At 44.1% G+C, this 26,568-nt stretch overlaps 1 protein-coding gene across 5 annotated transcripts in view; it reads right to left on the bottom strand.

The window, feature by feature from the left end:
* The window catches only part of LOC101470070 (zinc finger protein 521), an 88,891-nt gene that overhangs the window by 40,287 nt on the left and 22,036 nt on the right, over nucleotides 1–26,568 (bottom strand). For 4 of the 5 annotated variants that reach the window (XM_023154623.3, XM_012916762.3, XM_004542723.4 and 1 more), the window contains exons 4-6: nucleotides 4,747–8,258; nucleotides 4,527–4,611; nucleotides 4,178–4,210 (exon numbers count right to left, since the gene is read on the bottom strand). In XM_023154623.3, the coding sequence (XP_023010391.1) occupies nucleotides 4,178–4,210; nucleotides 4,527–4,611; nucleotides 4,747–7,902 (3,274 nt within the window). In that variant the 5' untranslated portion in view covers nucleotides 7,903–8,258. The remainder of the gene's footprint in view (nucleotides 1–4,177; nucleotides 4,211–4,526; nucleotides 4,612–4,746; nucleotides 8,259–26,568) is intronic. The other variant, XM_004542725.4, reaches the window with a different exon arrangement.

The following is a 26,568-nucleotide window of genomic DNA, read 5'->3' as shown; positions in this document are numbered from 1 at the left end:
TTTTCCATCCAGACAGGTAAGTAACACAGTGGGTGCGAAAATCTTATTGATAGCTCTTTTTTATGCAGCTCGCTCTGATTTCTATTCTCCTCATGGACCCCACATTAGTCAGGGAGAGGTATAATGTAACGAGCAGTAAGGTGCGCATAATTGCATATTAGCAGCAACACACTTGGCTGCACGGGAGGTGACTATGCTAACGAACAGAGAGGCGTTATTAATCACCAATTAATAAAAGCAGGCAGATATCACGCTCAGCATAAGGCATGCATGGTTTCCTTTGTTTCCAATGGCTGGTCCAAACCTGTTCTCTTATTTATTTCATAAGATTGATCCTGTTCCTCTGCTGTGTTGTTTATTGAGTTCTGACTCTGATTTAGCCCCCTAGGAGTCAAATGAGGAGTGTTTGGTCATGTTTGTTAACAGATTACATGTGTATGTACTCTATGAATGAGCTCTAGAAACGGAGGGAACACCATCAGACGCACCTAATCAAAGAGGATTATAGGAAAAGAAACAAAGAATGAAAATACCACATTCTGCTTATGTATCAAGAGGGAAAAAAAGCACTTAATGGGGTAGTAAATGTGTTTCCACCAGGGCAGAGACAGTGATGGAGACCATATAATCAACATACACTGGCCAAGCTGCTCTAGGGGCCCAAGACAAGAGGATATGTGTCAAGGATAATTTGCGGCCCTTAGCAAGAAACAAAACAAGGCTTTCAGCTTCAAATACTGTTACAGTGTGCCTCCTGTCGGTTCTTCCAATAACAGCCAACACAGTGTGTTTTGCCAGGATGGAGCTCAGTTAATATGAAAATGCAAACGCTAGATACTGAGACAGAGGAATATTGAGAGATAGTGGACAGGGGGAATGAGAACGAGAGAACAGAGCGGAGGAGGAGAAACTAGAGGAGAGCTAAAGGCCTCTCACTCGCTCTCCTCTCCAGCTCTGTAACGGCCCACAGTGCCTGCTTCACACAGAGCGGCCAGCTGTACAGCAAATGTGCCTTTCCCTCTCCGCCCCCGAACCTTTCCACCCCTCCAGTGCCCCCCTTTGCCTGGGCCGACCAGGCCACTGGCTCCACTCTGAGAGAGAAGCCTCCTCCCTGACTTGGCTTCAAGCTCTGTGCTGTCACCAACCCAAAAAATCTGTAGAGGTGACCCCAAAAAACACTTTTTTGGGGGGGGGATGTGGTTTGGTTTGTTTGTTTACAGTTGTCCTTCTCAGTACTGCCACCTTGGCAGTAGCTACTTGGAAAGGACAGAAGTGAGATGAGAATGAGATTGAAAGCAGATATCACAAAAAAAGCTAAACCCTCTTTCACCTTCAGAACCCTTTAAGACAGAGCCCATGCTTCAAAACATGTCAGGGCTCTGAAAATCCACACAGGGACATTTGAAACAGTGCGATAAATGGGCCAAACGTGCCCCCCATGAGGCTCCAAATGTCATAGTTTACACTGGGGTCAAAGTGAAGCAATGGGGTGGCATGATGGCATGCTGATAAAACCAAACAGGCTTTTGTGTCAGTGAAGGACCTTCAAAGGTCCTCTTAAAAAAAAAAGAAAAGAAAAAAAATGAACGGGGACTACTATTTACATTTTTTTTTTTGCAATGCAGTTATTACATCTCAAAATGAGAAATTTTTATTCACGAAGAGGCCTTTCTTCTAATCTCAAAGAAAAACAGAAAATTAAAGAATTGATAGTGACTGCGACAGCTGAAAGCTGTATAAATCTGTGTGTCTCTGGAGAAAAATCGGACACCCTCAATTCTGTAAGTGTGCCATGCCAAAAAAACTCTAAACTAAAGAGTGGCCAGCTGTCTTCTGGCCTGCTATTAAATTGCTCCTTGGATGGTGGCGATATCATTTTTTTCTCCATAGGAGTATCACACCAGGTCCCCAAACAGAGCGACCAGCTGTACAGCAAATGTGTACTGATCCATCTGGGCCCTAGCAGGCTGCAGCCTCCATCTTAAGACACGTGGGGCCGTTCACAGGCTTGGCTGGGGCTGGTCCGCAACACACCCTTCTGCACCCACGGCTACCTCCGTCCCTTTCATTTACCTCCATTATCATAGTAAATGTTGAGTAGCTGAGCACCAGAGCTGCCCTTTATGTCTGAACCAGGAGCGTCATCATCTGAGTGTAATATCCATGCATCAAAATGTGCTGGCAGTCGGACAGAAGAGGCAGCCGCGACCACTTCGGCCTGATGGGAGGAGGTAAGGGGTGGAGGCTCATTGCGCCGGGTTTGAGGGAGACTATTGTATTACAAAGGCAGCTAATGTGGACTCGTCTGGGTGAGACGGGCTCAGGTTTTGTTGTTCCATACACTTAGCACTATGGTTATGTCACGGCACATCACTATATATAGAGTTATCAGTGTGAACTGACACCATGGAGCGGGGCATGGATGAAAACAACACCCCTATGAATCCAGCGTCTGCTCCATTACCTACGCTAATAACGCTGACAGCTGAGCGGAGATGACCCCAGCCCCCTGTTTCCCCTCTCCTGTGCAGATGGTCATTAAAAGGAGAAAGTGTCCCTTTTTTTTCTGTCGAAAAGATATTTAGAGCTTTTCCAAATGTGCATTTTTTGGGGGGTTGTTTTTGGCCCAAATTGGCTCTTCAGTGATTAAAGTGTGGGTTGAATTTAACCATGCTCCAAATTAAACAGAGCAATTTTTCAGAGGGTACGTAAAAGAACAAGATCAGCGCTTGAAACACGGCTCACATGTCGTACCTCACGCCTTGTCCATTAAACACATTTCCTTAACTTTACTTCATTCTGCTCTGTTTTCCTCTTGTTTGTTTGACAACTTCACATTACAATGAGTTTTGTTTTCTCCTTATTTTAGAGATCACAAAGCAAACGTATCTAACAGAAACCCTTTTGAGAAGTCAGATGAAACCCGTGATCATGTTGAATACAAAGCGATGGCATATCAGAGAAGTAAGACATCAGACAATAACCCAATCACCTATCCTCCTGTTATCTTAAGCTGTCTGAATTCCACTATTACGGGGAAACTGTGTGCTTGTGCGGCTGAAAAACATAAAATAACCAGTAGGGGGGTTTGTTTTCTACCCTCCCAGTGTGCTCCGTGCCTGCCTTTGCGAGAGAAAGGACTAATGCTGGCATGGTACTGTATTAGGCACCCCCAGTAGACTAGTGGGTGAGCAGATCGCAAAGATGAATACAAAATACACACCTACACACTCTCAGCTCATCTCTCTCTTTTGCAAATACACCGCAGCATCAAAATCACAAATCACATGCTTCTGATTGTTTATGCACAAACAGTGGGTCCCTGATAGAATTGCCTACCGGTCCTGATAGAATTGCCCACCGTGTTTAAATTCACCTGCGCCTAGAAGCGTGTCCCAAACAGAGAGGCGGTTTGGTTCCAGATCAATGAGTCTCTCTCCCACTGAAGACAACAGATAATGCAGTGTAATGAAAGAGCCGCCAAACGAGCTGAATAAATGAATGAATAAAGGAACGTGAGACCGGAATTCAGACGCCTACTTACTGCAGGCAAGAAAACCTGTTTTCCAATTGTCTGTTCCCTATAAATTATTCTGCCTGCATACAAATGACAACCAAAAGTAGAGACATTTTGAAAATGTGGAGCTTAGTCGTACACCAGCACTCTTAGCTGAGAAATCTTGCGAAATGAAATGCAAAATTTGGAATATTTCTTTTGATATTAAACACCGAAATGGCAAATATCCATTTTTTCAGTTGATTTGACGTCATAAAAGGAGAGAGCATGAAAGTATAAAATCTAGTATGCAGATCTCAGTCATCTGAAAACAGTACTTGTGTGACAAAGTACAACAGACAAACAAACCAAAAATACATATAGAAGAACTAGAGAAATTTTTACCTTTTTTTTTTTTCAGAAAATTGATTGATAATCTTTGGGATGATCAGAATGATCAAATCTGTTTGATATTTCAATATTTGAACAATCTGTGTATTTTATTTTCCACTACTTCAAACTACCTTAATTACAGAGTGGTTTGAAGTGGAGAAATTCAGCTTGAAGCATGCACACGGACCATATTATACCATTCACATGCATGGAGAAATGAAGCTTGTGGGTTTATGAAAGCACAACACTGGGGATGCAGTTGATGGTCAAATAAAAAAATAATTCCACCTATTTGGTGATGTGATCCAGATACTTGTGAGCCTGAATGAGACAGGGTCAAATATTTTATTACATATCACATTTATTTTTAGTATGTGATTCATCTTTAAAAAGGTAGGAAAACACTGAAATTGGGTGAATTTTTCTTAATAATTTGCACACTGCGCGGGTGAGATTTTAACACTTAAATTGCATGCCTAAAAGATATGTTGATTAAATTTACGCTAGATTTTAGAAACACTTGGGAAATTTGGACAAACATATTTGTATATATTACACAAGCACTGTATTTAATGACTCTTGTTTCTGGAGTATAACAGAAACCATAATAAATGAATCAGAAAGTGCTATCTCCTACCCAGCATGTGGTTGGCCACATGAACTTGGATGTCCCATTCACTGTAGAACACCATCTGACATTTGATGCACTGGTATGTCTTCTTCTGTAAATCAGACAACAGGGATTACAGTCAAGTGTGAATAAAAGATATATGGTAGAAATATTTGTATCATTTGTAAATTGTAAATTCTCTGCATGTTTTCATTTACTTATTTAGTGCGAGGCTACTTAGCAATACCTCTTCAGTTTGCGATGGACTGGCTCTTGGCATGGGAGACACCTGGGGGGTCTTCAGCTGTCCACTGTTGCTGTCCCCAGACTGTTCCCGATGCACTGTCTGGACATGGTTTTGCAACTCTGCCTCAGATTCAAACTTCACATTGCAGCTGGAACATCGTGTCTTGGCTGCAGACGAGGACGACGTGGAAGAGGATGAGGACGATGAAGAAACACCTTTGCCTTTTCCATCTCCAGGGCTGAGGCTCTCCCCTTGGACCCATGTGGCTGTAGTTGTTGCTGGAGTGGTGGCTCCCCCCTGCTGCTGCTGTTGCCTCCCTCCATTCACTGTTGGGCTGGAGCTCTTGGAGCCGGCAGCCGCCACACAGGACGCGCAGAGTCCATAAGGCAGTCCGTTGATGTCCAGCTTTACCAGGTCTAGTTTGGACCGGAAATCTTTTAGGCAGGAGGCACACTTGAAAAATTTTGGGGCGTGGTGTTGCTGCTGGTTTTGAGACATGGCATTGGTGCGGCCCATGGGTTGGTTTGCGGACATAGTGCCTGTCTTTTGCATGTGGAAAGTACCATGGATCTTGAGCTCCAATGTGGAGGTGACCGTCTGCATGCAAACAACACAGCGGAAACCTGTAAGGGAGTTCCTCAGGTCAGGGTGCATCTGGCAGTGCTCCAGGAAGTCCTCCTCACTATGCAGTGGCATCTTACAAATGCGGCAGCTCCCCGTGTCCAAACTCTTGCTATGGGTGACCTTGTGCTCTGTCAGGGTGAGCAATGAGGGGAAGCGCTCCCCGCAGATGGGACACATGTAGTGTTTGACAGGCCCAAGGTGGGTCTGCATATGTTCTCTCAGCCCAGCCTCAGAGAAGAAGGTACGGGAGCAAACATTGCACTTGTGGTTACCCTTGATCATCTCAGCCTTTCTTTTTATCATGGCACTCTCACCAGGGCGTATATTGTGATCTCTCAACTGGTGGTTAGTGAGCAGTGACTCCATAGTATAAGATGCCCCACATATGTCGCATCCATACATGGGCTCTGCAGTGTCCACCTCTTCCTCACTTCCATCATGGCTGTTCTGGGACTCCATCACAGATCCACCTACTGCCCCTGAACCATGGCTGTTAGTTAGGAGACCTTGTAGCTCAGCATCTTCTTTAGGCTGGCTTTCCCCACCAACTACAGTAGAACCATTGGCGCCACAGTTCTGTGACTTTCCCTCAAACACACAGTGTTTCTCCCTCAAATGTTTCTCCAAAAGAACAATGGCATGGAAAGCCTTGCTGCAGAAGCGGCAGTTATACTTCTTGCTATGGGTGGTGATGTGGCACTGCAGCTCCACTTCCGTTCCAAAGGACTCCCCGCAAAAAATGCAGCGGTGGGCACGGCCTTGGTTTTCCAGGTGGCTGTGTTTGACGTGAAGCTGCAAGTCAGTCTCATGCCTGAAGTCCCAGTTACAGGAGGTGCAGCGGTACACTTTCTTCTCGTTGCTGTGCTTCACAGCCAGGTGGAGCTGAGTAGACACTTTTGAGTCGAACACCTCTTGGCACAGAGTGCAACGAAAGAACACAAAAGTATGCATGTCGAGTAGGTGCTTCTGCAGGTCATCCACTGAAGTGAACTGCTTGTCACAGCTCTCGCAGATGTAATAAGTCGACGTAATAGTGAAGTGAATTGTCACATGCTTTAGCAGAGATTCCTGGTTGGGAAACTCCTTGTTGCACTGCGGACAGGTAAGCTGAGGCTGCAGACCATCCAGATGCGTTTTGAGGTGAGTCTGGAAAAGGTCTAAGCTTGTATACTTGGCACCACACTGGTTACATATGAACTCACTGGTGGCACGGGAGGCTGAGCTACCTTGTTTCAGCACGGCAGTTTGTTCCACAGATATTGGCGAAGAGGGGCTGAGAGTGCGGAGGGATTTCTTCCCATTGTTGATGTAGTTCAGGGCTAGTGGAATGTTCTTGTGATTCTCCTTGATGTGCTTGTTAAGCTTTAGAACACTGTTGAATATGGGGGAGTTGGTGCAGTATGAACAGGAGTACACTTCGACTATTGGCTCCTTGGGAGTTACAGCCAAGGGGGAGTCAAAGCGTAGGCTCCCCCCATCACAGTGAGTCTGGCGAACATGCTCCTCCAAGGTAGCCTCTGTCAAGAACCCCATGAAGCACTGGGGGCAGAAAAAGGCATTGCTCTCCTTGGCCACTGGACTGGGAAAGCCATGAGAGCAGCGGATGTGTTCCTGGAGGGCATTTAGGTCATTTAACACCTCGGGGCAGAAATTACACTGAAGGAGGGCATCAGGCAAGCTCGCTAACAGGGCAGCGTGATCTTCTGCATTGTGGACCTGCTTAAGATGTTCATTCAGATTTAGTAAAGAGGGCAGAACTTCCAAACAAAACTGGCAAGTGTGAGCCTGCTCTGGCTTGTCCAGATGCATGGTTCGCAGGTGAATTTGAAGCACAGCCAAACTGGAGAACACTTGCTTGTTGCAGTAGATGCAACTGTAAGAGACTTTAGGCTGCTTAGAGGAACGTCCTCCCATGTCTGAAGTGTTCTGTGCAGCCCTCTTTCTCCTTCCCCTGGTCTTGGGCACAGGTGGTGCTGTCTCCACCATTGTGGAGCTGTCAACGGAGAGGTTGGAGTCCGGAGTTGTGCTAGACACAGAGGTGTAGCCTACAGTCAGCAAGGAAGGGCTGTTACTATGGTTACTAGATTCAGGGAGCTGGTGGATGTCCATATGAGCATAGAGGTCCTCAACAGACAGAAAATGCTCTGAGCAGATAGCACAGGTGTGGCCCTTCCTATCTCTGCTGTGGGCTTGGTCAATGTGGGTCAGCAGGGTGCCCTCATCGCTGAAAGGCTCGTGGCAGTAGATGCACTGCAGGGTGGCACCCAGGCCTCCATCCTCTGATGGGGAGCACTCAGGGTGGCATTCTGCGATATGCCTTTGGAGCTCTTCTGGAACATCGAAGCCTTCCTCACACCGGCTGCATTTGCGGGTTTCTTTCAGCTTCCATTCATCAGCCCTAGAGAAACCGGAGCCCGTGCCATCTTTGCCCCTTTCGTGTACTTGCATGTGGCCGTGGAGAGAGCTGGAGGAAAGGAAGCCTCGACGGCACACAGGGCACTTGTGGGGTTTGTTGGAGGCGTGGGTTTTCATGTGGATTTTGAGGTGATCGCTGCGGGAGAAGGCAGAGTCACACTCTCCGCAGTGATACTTCTTATCACCCGTGTGTAGCTTCACGTGTCGATCTCGGCTCCGCTTGTGTTTAAACAGGCGGCTGCAAAAGGTACAGCTGAAAGGCAGCTTATCACCGTGGCTCTGCTCGTGACGCTTGAGGAAACTCAAACGACTGAAAGACTTGTCGCAGAACTGGCATGGGTACGGTAGGCCAGGGCCTCCTTCTTCCTCGCCAAAATCATAGTCCTCACAGTGTCCTGGAGAAGTCTGATCCTTACTAGAGGGAGATGATGCTGGCCAAGAACACGATGGGTCATCCTCAAGATCAGCGCCGTCTGGAGAAGAAGACAGAAAGAAATGTAGAAATGAAGGCATTGAGGGCAGGTCAGAGGGAAAAAGATGGAGGAGGAAAAATGGAGAAAGTGAATGAGTTAGAAAGGTGTTTTGTAAGCTAGTCACTATATTAGCAAGTCATTAGTCTTGAAAAGGTAGGCCACCGTGGCGTTATTTGTCATAGTAATTATAAGGTTGTGGTGTATGATTTTCAAATTCTTTGCAATGTAGACCATTTTTTCTTCAGCTGAAACAATACCTCTCCTTAGGTGTTATCTAAAAAGTTACATTAAATATGCAATTTAAAGTATAATTAGAGAAGAGAATAAGTGGAAATACTTTTACTACAATTAACCTTGTATGTGGCCATGTAATGGCTTAGCCCACTGTGACTCAAAACACAATCTCTCTGACATTTAAAGCCAACACAAGACAATGGGTCTACTCTAGGATGTAAGCCCTGCATGAGGTAAATTAGAACATTTCTATTATTCCTGAAGAATTACTTGAATATTTTTGAATAACAAGAGCCCTTGAAATGACCTTAAGACAAGAGAAAAACAGGCAAAAGCAGTTTTAAGGATGAAGGAGAAGATTAAATATGCAATTTAAACCACAGCTATGCATAGCCTTTGGGAACGCTCTGCTGCAAAACGGATGATTTTCATGAAACATAGACCCATCAGAACATCCGTCAATAGATATCAGATTATAGAATATGCATTATTACAAAATTTGTCTGTGCAGTCTGCGTTAAGCTGTGAGGCAAGTGATCGTGGATGGATGAACGTGCCATCCATGTTCTGATGCAAGGAGGGGTAGGGGGTAGGTGGCTAGTGGTGGCTTACTGTCTCGGTCAAGGACAAGCAGGTGCAGAGAATGACCAACTTTTTTTTACAATCACTTTAATGTGTTCCTATTCAAATGGCTCCAACATTCCAATCCACTGGTTCACTGTGCGGTTATATGCATGGAAAACAGAGCACCACTTTCCACAGGTTCAAAAGGTTACAGGCCACTTCTTCCCGCTGCTGAAATCTAAGTGATGTGAACTTCCTTACCTAAATAAAACAACATAATCCCAACCTCTTCAGAAAAAAAAAATGTCAAAAGGCCATAACTTGGAATGGGAAAAACAAGAGGAAGCTGCAAAGATTTATGAGAGGGACGGAGGAAAAGCACGAGCTCTTTCCAGGATCCAACCTCTGTACTCTCCTTCAGCTGACAAATCTAAGTCTTTCTCTCTCTCTCCCCCTTTCTGTTGTTTTTGCTGGGAGATCTGCCCTTTGTCAGGATATCATGCCCTCTCTGAGCACTTACCCCCATCAGGGCCTATCTTCAGGAAACAGATGGGGTCGGAGGCCATTCCCTTGCCCCTCCAAACTGCTGAAAGCGGCACATTGAGAGCCCACCTCCACACCGTGGCCCTCCCGGAAACCTCCCACCCCTGGCAAGGCGCCCACTCTGTACACACATCTCACTGAAGGAGCAAACCTTGCCTGATTTACTTGCTTTATCTTTCATACATGTCTCAATGTTTTCTCTCTCTCTCTCTCTGGTTTGAGGGAGGATGGGTGACTCAGTGCTATGCCCTCCTCCACAGAGGGGGCGGATCTGCCCTATCTCATACTGCCTCTCCGGGTATAGGAGAAGAAGACAGTGCAAGAAGAATGACCCCAGCCAATGCCTTACAGTCAAACGTATTGGCTTCGAGACAATAGTATAAAACAAACAAATAAATGGTTCTGTATACAAGGCTAAATGAAATTCTGCTGTCTTAAATGAGGATGTCTTGATGCCTTGAGACATTACTAAGCTGTCAGGACAATCTCATTCCATTCTCGTTGTTTGTTTGCTCAGTGTATATTATTTATTTAGGGCCTTACGGTGATGACATATATAGAGTAATATCTGATTCATATATATGGAAGTTGCAATGAAGGGTTTTGAATAAGTAGCTATGTTAAAATTTGTGTCTGGATAGCAAATATAACACAGTTAGTAATAATGCATCATTTGATTTCACGTTGGACTGCATAGGGTATAGTCACACTGGCCAACAAATACGTTATAGCCATGCTGTAACCAGTAGACAAAGGTTCTCCTTTTGTGCTTCTTCACCTATTTTTTCTGGTGAGTCGATAGATAAAACTATAGAACTGCAGGAGTTTTACTGTGTACCGCTCACCCCCACCCAACCTCACACCAAACACACGCGCACACAGAGCAAGAGCACACTTGTGTGCATACACTGACAAGAATATACATGTGCACACATAGCATGTACACATAGAATACACAGATACAAGTCCAATGGCCGAAGCAAGTGTGTGAACAACTGCAGATGAAAGAGCAATCTTCCTCAGGAGACCTCAAGAGGAAAAAGAGAGAGAGACTTGTTTTTTTTTCCTTCTTCACCCAGACAAGAAATGCCCAGGCCTCAGCAGCAGCCTGAGTAAATAAAAGAACGGGCCTTACTTCCCTGTCTCTCGGGCCGGGGGCCTGTGCACGCCAGCACTCTCTGTGCCGCTGCCAAAGGGGATGCTGGGGCCTGAAAAACTACACCCTGCAGCTGAAGGGCTGTCTTTGTTGGTCTGCCAAGGCCTTCCTGAGCATCCTCCAGCCAACAGCCTGTCACGTCCTGGGAGGAAGACCTCCATCTTAAGGCCTGTCCCTCTCTGGGAGTTCTGTCCCTACCCCCCTCCCTCCTTTTTTTTAATGTCTCCTATATGGAACAAAACAACCTCATTTGGAGTTCCCCTATAGGGAATGGCACAAAATGTGCCACTGCCACATTTACCAGAAAGATAAACATTAAAGTCGAAGCTAAAGTAACTAAGAACTTCTTAAAAGTCACAAAAATATAACTTGGCCTGTGAAGTTCACTGATCAAAATATGCTAAATTAATAAAGACGTTTTCTGTTCTATACAAATTATGTTTTCTTTTTTTTTTCCTGGTACTCCAGAAGTAACCACTGAGAATTCCCGATTCACACGCAGGTCTCAGTTTCCTCTAAGCCAGTCTGAACTGCCTTTTGTGCAGCACTTCCTCTGTGTTCATTTATAGCACCCTTTCCCAAAGTAAATACCCCTGTTCAAATAAGATCCCTAATGCTGGGAACAGGTACGCTTACCATTTTTCTGCACAGCAGAATAGCTTTCCAAGCCCCTGAAGAATCTTTTATTTATGCAATTAATGCATTTGAAAATTAGCATGCATAAATATTTTTTGAGAGCAAGTCATTAATTTTCATGATGACATTGTTTCCCTTTGGACTTTAACACATATGGTGGCAAACTGTGTCTATGTTTTAAAAGCTAAATGATACAAAAATGTTTAAAGAATAATGTCTGTTGATTTCTTTGTAGACAAATACTATTGGGTCTCAGTATAATTTGAGCGTAAGAGCTCAAAAGAAGGCAACAAAGACGGATTTTCACATAAACTGTTCTTCAAATGTATGGCTGTATGCTGTGCTTAGCAGTGGCCCAATAAATAAAATATCCAAGTTATTGATATTAAAATCTAATAAAGCTCCTTTCCGTTAGAGACTGCAAAAAGGGAAACAAAGGTATATATTAAAGTTCAACTGGCAGGAAAAAAATTTTAAAATGGGATTATAAAAATATTTTAATGGCCATTAAGTATTTGTAACAGGAATGAGTGCACACAAATGTAACTGAGTCTCTTGTTAAATGTAATTGAGATAAAGCATGGGTGCTTGGTTTGACATTTGGTATAATATTTAATGCTTTTGCATGTATATCCTAAAAAACTGCATCTTGCTTTGCAAAAGCATTTTATTGCTTTCATACACATGCACATAGATGTCTCGCTTTTTAAAGATAATTATGAAATGTCTCATACAATATGAAACAACTGAGCAAAAACAGCTACATCTGTATTCAAGCTGATTTTGTGCAGAGCTTTTAAAATACTGAAAATATCCTTGGTTATTTTATTCCAGCTGGCTCAAAATACAAACCATGCCTCAGTTGACCAACCATTTTTTTAGAGGTGTTTTTTTGGGGGGGGAATTTATTTTTTATTTTTTTTGTATCTACACTTTTTTAGTCCACATTATGAAAAGTACAAAAAAAAAAGCAATAAAAAAAGCAATTATCTACCTTTTTTTGTGTTTCAGAAAATGTAATTTTTGCAGTTACACCCTCTTTAAACCTTTCAGGGACCGCATCATTTGGGAACAACTCACTTCTGGTGCCCAGACCTTCGTGTCCGAGGCACTGGAAGCTGTTCATGATGCCTTATCACTGTCTGACAGCAACAGAGTACATCTCCTCTATTTAGGAAGCCAAACTCTTATCCAGGTCCAGGACCTTATCTTATCAGAAAAAATGTTTCCCCCCCCATCACTCATCTGCCACTTCTATAACAAGCTAGACTTTGTTCAAAAGCCATTCTAGTGAAGCAAAGCATGGCCAGGCTTTCAGTCGCCAAACCTTATCTTCCTGTGTGTTGTACCAGAGATCTGTACATAGTGGTTGTCATAAGAGATGTGTTTGTGTGAGTGTATTTGTGGCACATTGGGGATTGGGGATTCATTGAATAAACAAAAAGCTGACAACTTGTCTGATGTAACACCGTGACCCCACTTCATATTCAGAGAGGGGATCTTTTTACAGTTACTGGGAAAAGTAGTGAGCCTTTCCCATGAGATGATGCATGTGTCATCTCAACACTTTTCCCTGTTCTGATGTCCAAATAGCAGTGCGTGTCTGAACAACACGTATTCATGTACGCCGCTTTGTGACACAATCACTTAAGATCTAATAGAAGAAGTGGTGTAATATACATATATATATATATTTTTTCTATATTAGCGCTCTTTTTCCTGACAGAGAAGCAGGATAAGGTGGGCAAGGATAGCTTTTTCTTTTCTTTTTTTTTCTTTTTTTTTTTTCGGGGGGACTAATTCCAGTCAGATGAACAAATGACTCAGTTGATTCAGGACAGAGAGCTCAGAGGACACAGAGCTATTGGAAGAGGCCCAGTGCTGGGCTTTACTCACAGTAGTCCTGCTACATCCCTGTTTTAAGACATCAAATCCAGTCAAAATGAAGCACTGATAATTCCCAGTAGCTGTCAACAAAAGTACCAGGTGGCTTGATGTGGCTTTTTGCACCATGCAGCTGATTAACACACACAAATAAGCACAAGCACAGCTAGTTAAAGAGGCTGCTTTTTCACCACTTTTTCCCCAACCTCAGACATTGTGTTGTGTATGTGTGTGTGTGGGTACTAGTGTTGTGTGTATACTGGGTTTGTCTCTCTCTTTTCCTCTTTTTTTTTCTTAGCAAACACAATATGTTTTTACACATCGCTGAGAAATGTCAGGTCCCTCTCCCCCCTTGCTACAGATCAATCAAATCCACTATGCTACAGGATGAGAAGGAGGGGTGGTGGGAGACGGCTGGAGGATCAGCGAACAAGGATGCTGTCTTTTACTGGACAAGGTAGAAAAACATTAGATGGAATAAGGATTCACTTCCCGCGGTTTCATCAGTGCCGTAGCAGCAAGTTACTCTGGCCTAACATCATGTACATGCGCAACACAACACATATCCACACACACACAGACACACACAAACTTGAAGGGAAAATTGCAGTCAATGGGGATTTTTTCACGCAGGGCCTGACACAAAGAGCTGGAACATCAAGCGCTGTCCTGACTCTGTGGTCTGGGTGTCCATTATTCTGGCCCTCATGGCTCTGTCTCTCAACCATGGGGAAACGGCAAACTGTCAACTACTTTGTCCACATTACCCACGTCCCCCAGCTCAGACAGGAGCACTTGGTCACTGTCCCAGAAATCACAGCGCCCCAGTGGCAACACAGGAAAGTTAGACAAATGGAAGGCCAGAGCAAGAAAAGTAGGGCGGCCAGTCATCCTTTACTATGCTTTTTTCTCTCTGTGACGGTGAGACACAGCCAAAGAGGAATTTTATTACTTATTGCAAAGATGTGTCACTGCAGCACTAATGCGTCTCTGCCAAAATGGACAAGCTGAATAATAATAATCAATGATAAGGTTTCTTAAAAAGAGGGAGGATGTTTAGTGCATGATCTGACTCATTGCATTTCCTGTGAAAGCTAACATCGTACCATAATCCATAACCACAGCGACTGAACTCTAAAAGCATGTCAGGGCTGTCTGTCTGCTGGATAACACATTTATCATTCTGCATACTATTAAATATCTGAAGCCAGCAACAGACTTAAAACACTTAATATTAATAGAAGATGTGAACTTATTTATGAAAATGTTTTTAATTTAATAATTTGCCGTTTGATGCTTGTAAAAATGTGAATTCACAGCATTTGCAGGGATGTCATCTTGTATCGCTATTTGGCCCTGTGTGCGCCCTGTTGTGTTTTTCTGCCAGAAAAGAAGGTGTTATAGTAGGATGAGGCAAGCTAACATGGAGCGGAGGAATTAAATTGTCAGGAGTGCTTCATTTTCCTCCTTTCAAAATTAAGTCCGTTTTTCAAATGAGAAAAAGGAAAATTAACGAGAGAACGGAAAATCAAGGCATTTAATTAAACTATTATTCAAAAAGGTGAATTTGGGGTTCACCGCAGGTTATTATTCAGAGTAGTAGTGGGTGGGCTTGATGGCTCATGTTGGTGTTCTATCTATCTATCTATCTATGATCAACGCTGTATTTGCGATGTAGTTGGAGCAGTTTGTGTGTGGGAGTGCGACGGTGGCAGTGGTATCATTTCCTCTTCAACTGAGCAGCTGGTGGTGTTGGTAAGGTAGGAGGACCGTTGACCACTTCAGGTAGACTTCAGCACAAACAGGAAGGAGGCTGTTCCTCAGGTCTTGGCTGGACCAGCAGCCACAGTGAGCCTCCCAGGGGGAGAAAGGAGGATGACAATCTGTCCCTCAGCATGGCCCTTCACCGCCTGCCTCACTGCACTGGCTCTAAGGGAGTGCTGGGCCAGGCGGGACTGGACTGGGCTGGGCTTCAATAGGCAAGGGTGCCTGCGTGTGTGCGTGCTGTTCCCTCAACACTGCGGCAGACCAGGCGCAGGACCCAGTGGACAGTCAGCTAGCCAGCCAGCCAGCCAGTCAGCCAATTTGAGAGATGCTGCAGCACTGTGCCGCTACTATATTTTCTCACTGTGCGGGAGTTTACTTGGATGCTCTTTTATTTCCCCCTCCCCCCACAAACACTCTTAGTTACTCACAGAAATGTGATTTATGTGATCACCGTGGAACAGAAAAAAATTGTTGTGCATAGAGAAATATGCTGAGTTACTGTATGGTTGCTTCATTAAAATAGGGTTTGGTCTGCAAGTTTCCAGAGACGCTATCCATTACTTAAAACCCAACACAGCACTGACTGAATTCAGAAAATAGGGTCTAATTCTTTTTAATCAAACTACCTCAGAGTGACCCATAAAACTTGGGCTAGACTTCAAGAAAGGATCGTCTCACTTATTAGTTTAAGTTGCACTGGAGATATTTTAAAAGGGCCAGTTAGTTTGCCAAATGCCCATAAAAATACTTGTATCCTCATCTCTCCCTCTTTTTTCTTCCCCTCATCGCAAACAACGAAGAGAATCACATGCATGTGGACAAACAACCTGGAAATGAACTTGTGTTAGGTTTAGCATTAGCATTTATCAGCGAACTCTGACTCGGTCTTTTGACCCATGACCTTTGGTTCCCCCGATTAATACACTGTGGCTTTATTTGATATCTCCTCAATACCAGCCCAGCTTGTCAGTGGTAAAACAACTGGAGACAGCCCAAGAGGGAGAAGAAAACATGCATCGTGGAGAGGAAAGCGGGAGGGGAAGAAAAACAAGCATCAACTCAAGCAAGACGATGTATTTTCATGCATCCCTGTCTTAAATGTCAAGATTTCTTAACCCTCAGTGACTGCAGTGCTGACACCTCTCCAAGGTTCAACAGAAACCGCATTCATTAATAATTAGCTTAGCTGTGAGGACAGGGAGTGAGAACGAGTGCGAGAGAGAGGGAGAGAGGGAGAGCGAGCCAGCTAAAATTCAAACTTCTGTCCTTTCCCGAGAGAATCGAATTTCACTACAAGTATTTTTTCATTCTTCTTCACTTCTTGTTTTCCTGGTGTGTGTTGGCCAGAATCCCAAAGGCGGCCCAAGAACGAGCATTGCAGACGTCGCATCAGCCTTACTACTCCCTCCCCTCCTTAATCATGGCTCTAATACCCTCCAGATGAATAAACATCTTCATCCCTTCTCTGTTAAAGCCAGAAGGCTCCTCCACTCTCGAATCCAACAAAGGAAGAAAGAACGAAAGAAAGAGAGATACAAATGGAGAGTTGAAGAAGGAGCACAGGAAAAGGATGACAGATGGAAGGGTGGATCAATGTCGGAATGAACCAAACAGCAAAGTAACAAAGCCATGGCAAGATTTTGTGGTTCTTCCCATAATTCGTCTGATCTATCTCCCCCTTGACACAATTATCACAGTCCTTCTAATTATTTTCCTTCTTTAACAGATTTCTAATGGCAGACTGTGTTTTTTTTTTTATGATCATCTTTGCAAAGTGAAGGTTTTGAGAGCTGTTGTGCAACCTTGTCGCCTCAGACTGCGTCCACAGACTGCACAGGAAGGGGGAAGGGGGGGGGGGGGGGGGGGGGAGAGAGAATGAGGAGGCGAGGGGAGGTGGTGGGGTGGGAGGTGGTGGGGTGTCTCTGGAGAATGGGCCAGGCCCCAGACCAGCACTTCCCTGGCCCAGTAACTGTGCCAAGATACTCATGACATGTGTGTACAGTATGTGAGCGCAAATGGCAGACAGATTTAGGGGTTTGCTTTGTTTCCCCTTCCATTGTTTTCTGCTGGTATCCAGGCAGCTCGTCATCCTATCTTAATACTAAAAGATGATAAAAATGCACACACAAGACGCCGATACAGGCAAACAAACATGCCAACACCTCACCGAGCGAAGCACGTTCTTCGCTGCCCCTCACCCTCATCTTCATTTGCAGAACAAGGATGGGATATGAGGCCTGAATACAACTAGACAAATGACTACAGGGCATTTTACTTATTCATCCATCACTTCACATTGATTTATTCATGTTTATCTATTTATCAGCTGAAAAAAAACCCACTTTCCCCTAGATTGTTTTGCTAAAAGTTTGCATGCTGACGTACTTAGTGGAAAACTTTCAGGGTCACTGTAGAAAAATCCTTAAAAGAGATTATTGAGGTTCCTCTCACCCTTGAATACCATCCCCTCACTCCAACACCTCAACAAATACTTATCTCCCTATTTACATAAAACCAGCGATTCTTGGGTTAGTACCTGTTTACTAAGTAAAAACACCACCTGGGGAGGTTATTTATCTTAGTCTCAGGAGAGGAGCTTGGCATGCCTGCCAAAAAATATCCCCCACATGAATTACCATCAATTCAATACAAGAAAATCAGAGGAAACATCTCAGATGCCCTGTATAATTTTACATATGATTTTTGCATCTGAAGCAACATATGGCGAGTAGATCGACGGTCACAGGCAAATTCTGTGATATCTTAAAAAGGAGAAGAAGAAGAAGAAGAATATATTCGGTCCTTTAATTTTTGTGGATAGTGCGGCCGTTTTGTGACATCCTCTTGGAATCTTCCTATCCTGCTGTAATAACAAGCTGTCCTTCTTACATGTGGCAATCTTAATGTCTATCTGGATGTACAGCTTACTGTGATGAACTCATTTCAAGGAGAGTGAATGTAATAATCCGCCAATATCAGCTCTCACTGACAGCAACATCCATATCAGCTAATTACTTTTCATGAGCGGACATCAGCTGTTATCAGTATATGGAAGGAGCGCACATTACTATTTTACTACTCGCGCGGATGAGCTAGTGTTACAAAACAAGTCCTTAATATAGAAACTGAACACAATGAGATGGTAATAAAACCCGTGTCACTCGCCCACTTCCTTGGCTATTTTAAATAACAAGACCATTTCAAAGAAGGTGACTTTTAATTTCCACGGGTGTCCTGATGACATATACATGGAGCCTTACCTACCTAAAACCAGGACAAATGGGGTATGCCAATAGGTCAGAGTGAAGCTTCTCCCCTAATTTGAAATTTTCTCTGCATTCCTGGGTTAGTGAGGTGACTGTCATCTCTGCAGCTGTTCATTGTCTTAGGGAAGAGCTAGAGTTGGGGGAATATAATCCCACACACTATGCATACAGCAGGGAGAAAATATGGGCACAGAGGTGATGCACGGCCCTCTGGGTAATTTGTAAAACATGAGCCTTGGCACCCGAGTGGCATGCCAAACTTAGGGTCAGCTAAGTCAGTCACAGCAGGATTTTGTTCGTTATTCAAAAAAGTAAGGCACTGGGCACTACTTATTTTTAAATGCATTTCTTTCCTTATTTGCTGCCTATATGAAACTATTTGTTTAATTACTTTTGTGACAGTTAACTGCATTAAGTCAAATCTGCATATAATGTGCAAATCACTAAACCTAATAAGGAAAGCAAACCCAAGATCTTTCTGGTAGTATTTCAGCTTTTATCGCAAAGACGATTAATCACACTTCATGGAAAATGTAGTGACAGTGTTTTGGCTGCAGAATACACAGAGCTAAAAGCCTGTTCATCTCTGCTTTTGTTAGCCTTGACTGCTTGGTTGAGGCCGTTATACACTCACTTCTGGGTTGGGTGGTTTGCTATTAACCTTGTGTTAGCATGTCACGTTTGCAGCGACTTGGAGAGCCTTGATCTTGTGTTTGCTGCAGTAGATAGCTGCTTTTGTCCTGGACACAGTGTGCAAACGAAATTCAAAGCAATGTGCATAACTTAACAACTCAAAAGTCATAAACCGTCCTGCAGTTTTGCCATCGCCATGTTTTCACCCTCTTACCAATTAAGGTGAGGAGATTCTGGTGTAAGCGCACACAAAAAAGCTAATTAGGTTTTTTTTCTTTTGCCCTCTACTCGTCATGCAGATAATTGAGGAACTGTAACAAAAGCAAGTTCAGATTTGTTTGATTAGTGATTATCATATGATTACTGAATTAAGTCGCAGTTTTGTGTTACATTACTGTGTCATGAACAAGCTGATGAGATTACAGTAACACATTACATCCGACACTGATCACACATCACATGGGAGACTCCTTGGCACAATTTCCGCCATAGAGCACAGTGGGCAACAGTGTTTTCTCAACATGAAATTCTCCAGGAAATTTCTTGGAATTGAAACTCTAGCAAAGCCTGTTCTTCGTATTTTTTTTATTTTTTTTTTTAAACGATTTTTTTGTTTTATCAGCATGTGTCTGCAACTGAAAACAGACAGTCAAACATCATAGTGCCTTTCCTCTATCGATGAAATACCACTCTTTTGTAAAATTAGTTCCCGCAGGAACACAGATTTTAGAATAATAATATCACAGATATAGCGTACATATAATGCCTCAACCCGTACATGTTGCTTCACCAAGAAGTCTTGATTAGGATTCGTCAGACATAACATCCTGCATTCACGGCCTCTGCTTTGCTAGGCCTCAGATAACCTTTATCCTATAGGGTTTAATTAATGTCAGCCAGTCTACTCTGCCTTTCAGAAGGAAACGACTTATTCCTCTGCCCTCATGAAGCCCAAATCCCTCTGTTTCACTGGTGAGGCCGGCTGCCTTGTTTATCCCAACTACAGGTACTGCTCCCTATTAAGGCCAGCACTTGTTACAGGGAAAGGTTGAATTATTTACCAACAGCAGAGGGGGAGGAAGACAGAGGAACTAAGATGCAAGGAGAGAGGCATTTCATACATGGATGAGATTTTTATGTTGTTGTTTTTTTATAGGTTATGAACATGGCAAGCTTAATGATGCACAGACATTAGATACAGGCTCTGATTAAAAAGGCAGCCGGATTCAGTGAGTAGAAACTATACAGAGATGAGTAAATTGCCCCCAACACTTTGCTCTAAATCTCCTTGATGAAAAATATACTGCACTTTGCACCTTAACGGTAGGCGGAACTTAAAGAATTTGGTCATGTATAAATAGAATAATGTGTTTTGTTAAATAGATAACAGCGATGCTTGTGCACACTCTTCACCCAGGGCAAACTGTCTGCATTCTATCTGCATCTCAGCCTCTGTGCACAATACAACAAAACATACAGAAAACAAAAGGGAACACAGAGGGGGAGAACGAAGAGACAGACCAAACAATAAACTCAACCACAAGAGAGTTTAACTTCGTGTGTGTGTGTGTGTGTGTGTGTGTGTGTGTGTGTGTGTATTTATGTGTTTGTGAATCAAAGAGGGAGACAGAAAGCAAGAGAAGGACAAGGGAGATGAAGACAAATGCAGAAAGGGAGAGAGACAGAGGGCGGCAGAGAAAACGAAAGACAGAGGGAGAAATCAAATTTGCAAGAACATAACAAAAAGCTGTATCTCTGACAAAAGAGAACACACAAGGGTATTTGTCTAGCTGTCTGCACCAGCAGGATCCTCTGAAAGTTTATTAAACTAGAACCCTTCAAGAGAAGGCAGAGAGTAGTAAACTATACTACTGGGGAGGAAAAGAGAAAGGGAGAGGGAACGAGAGTAAGAGAGGAGGGGGGTGAAAAATGAAGAAAAAAAAAGCTAGCTTTTCAGCCTCTGTCTCTCAGAAATTCTTTTATTTCAGCCATGCATTAAGTAACCTCCCCACTGAGTTCTGCTCCCCTTCCTGGTGTGGATAAAGCCGTCCCTCGGGGGAGCCGCTGGTAATTTCCAGCTTCGCCAGAAACTCAGGTATTAGAAAAGACCGCTTGGGGACCTGCCACAATATACCTTCACAATTTCATACGCTCTGAAAAAGAGGGAGCCCCTCCCTCGCAGCCTACCCCCACCCTCCCAGTAAACCCCCTCGAGGGTCCCCAGTTCAAATTTCTGAAGTGCAGACAACGGGTGTATGTGTGGGGGAGGAGAGCGTGGTGGTGGGGGGCCCGTGGGACAGAGCACCAGCAATAGAAAATCCACTGCATAGAGGAGAAAAAAGCATTTCCTCTCTGGTCTGGCAGGAGTGCCTTTTTTCCCCTGGCTCCCACCAGAGGCTTTTTACAAAACATGTGTTGCTGACATGTTGACAGATTGCTCAGTGAAGTGTTAGGCGCATGCACACGGCTGGCCATTTAGGGGGACATGGCTTCCTACCCAACATCCTCTACCTGAGGCACCATGTTTTATACATCATCCCCCAAAGAAAAAAGGAAACAATAAAAGGTAAGGGAGTTGCTTCCTTTGTGAGCATAGCAGAATATCATAGAGCAGAGAGAGACTGCGTATAATGCTGCCTTAGCTGAACTGCGGTGATGGGGAGGAGCAAAGGAAATGAGAAAAAGGGAGGGAAATGGTTTCAGGCAGGAAAGACAGAGATAAAGCATAGAGGTGGGAAAAAAAGCTCAAGGATGGATGCATGGTATGCTTATGTGCAGCAGGTGAGCTTGTCAAACCAATAAAAAGCCCACAAGACTCCGTCTTTGTCTTCCTGCACTGAAGCTACCAATAGCAGGCAGGAGGATGAAATCTGATCAAAGGCCAGCTTCCAGATCCAACTTCTGCTCCTATCAGGGTATCGACAGCACACGTCTTAATCGCCCTGCGGCTCCAAAAGTGCTGCCGTGGCAACAGGATGGAAATGGGGATCATAATGTATTCATGGTGCTGGCGACCTGGGGGCTGCGGAGCACGCTCTCTGGGGACTGCACTTTACCCAGAGCCAGACGTGTCTGGGCAAAATCACTCTACACAAGACAGCAGCAGAATACTGAAGAGCCATGACAGGATGGAGAAAAGGAGGAAAGAATGCAAGAAAGAGAGGAAGAGAAAGTGACAAAGGAAGAGAAAGACGGAGATGAAGGAGCACAGAAAGTGGTAGAAATAGGAAATGATAATAGAAATCAAAGAAGAAGAAGGGCTGAGGCATTAGAGGTAAACAACACATGCTGAGTGGTGTCAGAGATTACTATAAAGGAAAGGATGCTCCATTACTATTGTATAAAACTGAAACTTCAGAACACAAAAGACAAAAAGATCTAAGGCTTGAGGACAGAGGGGGGGAAGGCTGTGATTGGTGGGAAGGGGCTTGCTGGGATGAGTGGCTCTACCTTGAGAAGCCTGATGCTGCTTGACCAGGTGGGTGGTTGGCTGGGAAATAAATTGCAGAGGAAATTGGTCTAGATTATCAGGGCCACAAAGAGACATGGCCCTTTGGCCATGGGTAAGGCTGGATAAATGGGTGGATGAGTAAATGAACGGAGGGCTAGAAAGCAGGAAGATTGATGGCTGAGCAGATGGATGGTTCAGGTGAACTGAGAATCCAGTTACCCGCCATCCACCATCCCCATCACTGACCACCCCGCCCTCTCCTGAAAAATAACTGCTTACATTAGATTACATTCTGTGTTTTTTTTTTAACTAGCTGAATGTAATGCACTCTCCGACTATTTCTATCTTAATGATCTTCCCTCCTCTTCACATACGTGCACACACGAAGCCATACACATTCACAAGCCACACAATACACACGTGCGAGAAAAAAACACACACCTGCACAAACAAACAAACACAAAGCTATACCCTGACCTGCTTTTCCTCAACAGGAGGGCAGCTACAACAGGCACCATGCCAGGTAAACATCCTCAAGCCTTGTGCACTCACTGCAGAGGGTAAAGCTCAATGCTGGAAACATACTCCAAAATACAAGAAATAGTCAATTATGTTTAGGACTGGAAAGACTTTCTTAGAATATATATATTCCTCTTACAGGCCCTCCTGCTGTATTAAAAACACAAACCACACATACACACACAACCTTTGCTGCATTTTATATCAAGGCTCATTCTGTAACAGAAAGTCATAAGACGTCCCCCTAGAGGTGATGATTCAAATGCATTAAGTCTCCCAAAATGAGAGAATTCACCTGCAGACTGTGGCGTGTCCTTCTGCACTAACTATCCTCCACACGTAGTACACCCTCAGGCATTCAACCTAGGGCCACAGTCAACTCCCCTGTCTCTCTTTCCTCCTTCCCTTTAGCTGACAGGTTCTTCGACTGCTAAGCTCCAACGCGGACTTCTGTGTTTGTGATGACTGTGCAGGGCAATCAAGGGAGTGAAAGAAAGCACGCAAAAAAAGGAATGATGAAGGGTGTGAGGGGGGGATACGGGCAAAGAAGAGGTAGAGACAAACAAGGACATCAACAACGTGTTCACACAGAGAGATGACCCCTGGCCATCCCGAGGCATCTGGTTTATCTGGCTGTCTGGGTAAGCCACGCACACACCTAATGACTCCAGACCGGTCTGCGTCCCATAGGTTTTATCCCGGATTACGGATGGGGAATGACAATGGGCTGGTAAACTACTGTGCCGCACGTCTAAGAGCTCATATCAGACAAGGAGCTCTCCATGATGAAAAGACTAGGCTGAGTTTGAAACAAGGTTCAAAGTTACTGGAAACTTGCAGCAGAAGTTTCTGAATTACATTCACAACATGATTAATGTATCCTTTCAAAAACATGTACAATATAGGTTTAAGACGCCTGCATTTTTATTGCCACTCTATTGCTAATTGGTATGCATCATAAATAGTATAGCACTTCCCAAACTGAAGGTCAGCTACACCTATAACTCTAAATTGTGCATAATCTTGGCAGCCAACATGGAGACGAAGTTTGGACTCTAACCTCCCAATCCCCCCCCACCCCTACCCTCATGCTACATGGCACTGCTGAACAGACCTCAATCTACTTCAGCGGTGGAGATTAGTAATCATCTAGGGTCTTCATATTGATGGCCAGGCTCAGCTTGTTTGCATATTTACTGGCCTCAGAGCCCAGTCGCCTGAGGTGAGAAGCAAATTACATTTCTGCTTACCCCCACGCACACAACTCTCTCGCACTCTTTCGATTTCTATCCCTCGTTTTCTCCTCTTTTTTTCCCAACCTTGTTTCTCTTAACATGCTGATCAGTCATCTTGCGGTAAGCATCCTTGCCTGCCCTGGTTGCATCTGAATAGCAGTCTCATTTGGCTAACATCATCACAGCGTAATCTTGTTGGAGAGAGCAATCAGTTTACTTTGGAATTAGGTATTCCGTTGGCGGGCCCAGAGAGAGGGAAGGCTCATAGGGTTTAAAGGATGCAAACGAAAGCATGCTCTCCAGAATACAGTCTTGAGCCTGATTGGGTGATAACAACCCACACAGGCTCCATGTGAGAGTAATGAATGGCCAATGGGAGGCCTGAATAATAATGCAATTGGATTAAAATCCAATCATAAGATGGTTTTGTCTGTTGACTTTGTTTGTGGGGTATGTTCTACAAACCAAGTTCATGATGAGAAAGATGCATCATGCTTTGACTGGGGGCACATAATGTCCTAATATAAAGATTACCACTCTGTTTACTACGGCCTGATCTCTCTTGGCTGTCAGTCAGTCTTGCAGGATTTTGTTGATGTGATTTCACTGTACACATATTGCATTTATAATGAGCCTGATAACACGGTGGAGTGACAGCACCAGTAGATGTTCTTTGCCGTCTTAAATCAGTGGCTTATTTAGAGAATGGCTGCCACAGGTGGTGAGTTACTATTTAATCAGGGATTTTAATGTCTCGGTTTATCGCGGAGACATGTTCCAAGCTGGCAGCCTTTCGCAGAATCCTACCCACTCCTTGGGAGGTCCTCTCTAAGGAGAGGCTCTCTGATCAAATCGATTGACTCTTCCAGCAGATTGATCAGCCAGGCAGGTTGGAGGTGGAATAGATCAGATAACCTTTACATTCTCAGTCCCCCCCCCCACCCAATCTGTCCACTGCTCTTAACATTAGAAGGACGTCTCTGTGCTACCTGACAGCATGTCTTTACTGTTGAACCATTACATTCTGTTATAGCACATGGTGCTTTCACTGCCAAAGCATAGTCCAGCTGGTGGCCTTGGAGACCTTAAATGACACCCATCGTGCCCATAAAATAACATTTATGAACCTACCTTCCAGTCTGAAAATGGCAATTAGTGCTAAGGAACAAATGTGCTACTTTACACGATATTTGAGAATCCCTGTCCTTGCGGGTGGTTCAACTTCCCATATCCTGAAGTGTAGGAGTGGCTGTTCCACAGAGCCACATAGCAGCCCCCACCCAAACACTGCCCCCTGGCCAACAAAAACAACCCCTGGGAAGGGTAGAGGAGAGGGGGAAATGTTGAGTTGGTGATAGTGTAGCCCCAAAGCTCCTAAACCACAGTGGCTAGCAGGATGCCGTCACAGCTGGCTCCGTTCCTTCCTGTGGGCCCGCTCCACAGAGCTCAGCCTGCAGGGAGACATAAACCTGTCGGACTGGTCACTCTTTCCACCACCCTCCGACTCCCTCCTTCCTTTCCTCCCATTACTGGTGAGTTTGGCAAAAGCCATGTAAGGAAAAAGCCCTATGGGGATCAATGTGCAGTACATTTCCACACAGACATGAGCAAAATCCTAAGACTTTTTTTTTTTTTCATTGGGGGAAATTGCAGAAGACGATTCAAAAGCCTGTTTCATTTAGGTGTGCATTGGGGTGAGTGAGGTATACACTGATTGGTGCACCCAGGTCACATCCTCATAACCTGGGGGTGATTATTATTATAGGGAGACATGCCACTGAACAAACGCTATTTGGCATATTTCACATACTAATACAAAAGGATAACTGATAACTGTTATAGTGCCATCTGATTCAAGGTCAATAGATTACTGCAAACTAAAGAAAATGTAATAAATGCATTACTAATGCTCTATAATTTAAAGGAGCATGAAGAAGACAAAACTTTGAACACCTGATTGAAAGATGCAGGTGAGCGAGAGAAAGAGAAATGGGGAAAACTAAGCATTTTACAAAGCATGTGTTTAAAAATGAAACCCTGGATGTCCGTAAAGTTAAAAAAAAAAAACATTTTTGCCTTTTCTTTGTGTCTAGTTATGTTTCTCTGTATCTGCTTCATCATTATTCTGGTGAGTAGTCCCACGTTTGAAAGGGAAAAAAAGAAAATCATTTGAATTCTGGGGACCCAGAGGAGAATGAGCAAAACCCAGAGGTAAGATCCAAGCTCGCTCTCCGTGCCCTTCCGTTGGCTGCCTACCTGGTAAACATCTCCACAAGCTCCTTGCTTTCAAAACACGTCAACCGGTGCCTATGTACTTTAGACTGGCCGGCCAAGCAGGAATTGAGACTTTATTTGTTTTTTACTTTTTCCCGTCTCTCTTCCGAGCCATCGCACATAACCTGTCTGGCATTAATGATGTTGT

Source organism: Maylandia zebra, linkage group LG18, assembly GCF_041146795.1.
Source record: "Maylandia zebra isolate NMK-2024a linkage group LG18, Mzebra_GT3a, whole genome shotgun sequence".
In the NCBI taxonomy this organism is placed as follows: Eukaryota; Metazoa; Chordata; class Actinopteri; order Cichliformes; family Cichlidae; genus Maylandia; species Maylandia zebra.
Note: the sequence above shows the minus strand (reverse complement) of the source record. Positions and strands in the feature narration are given on the sequence as shown.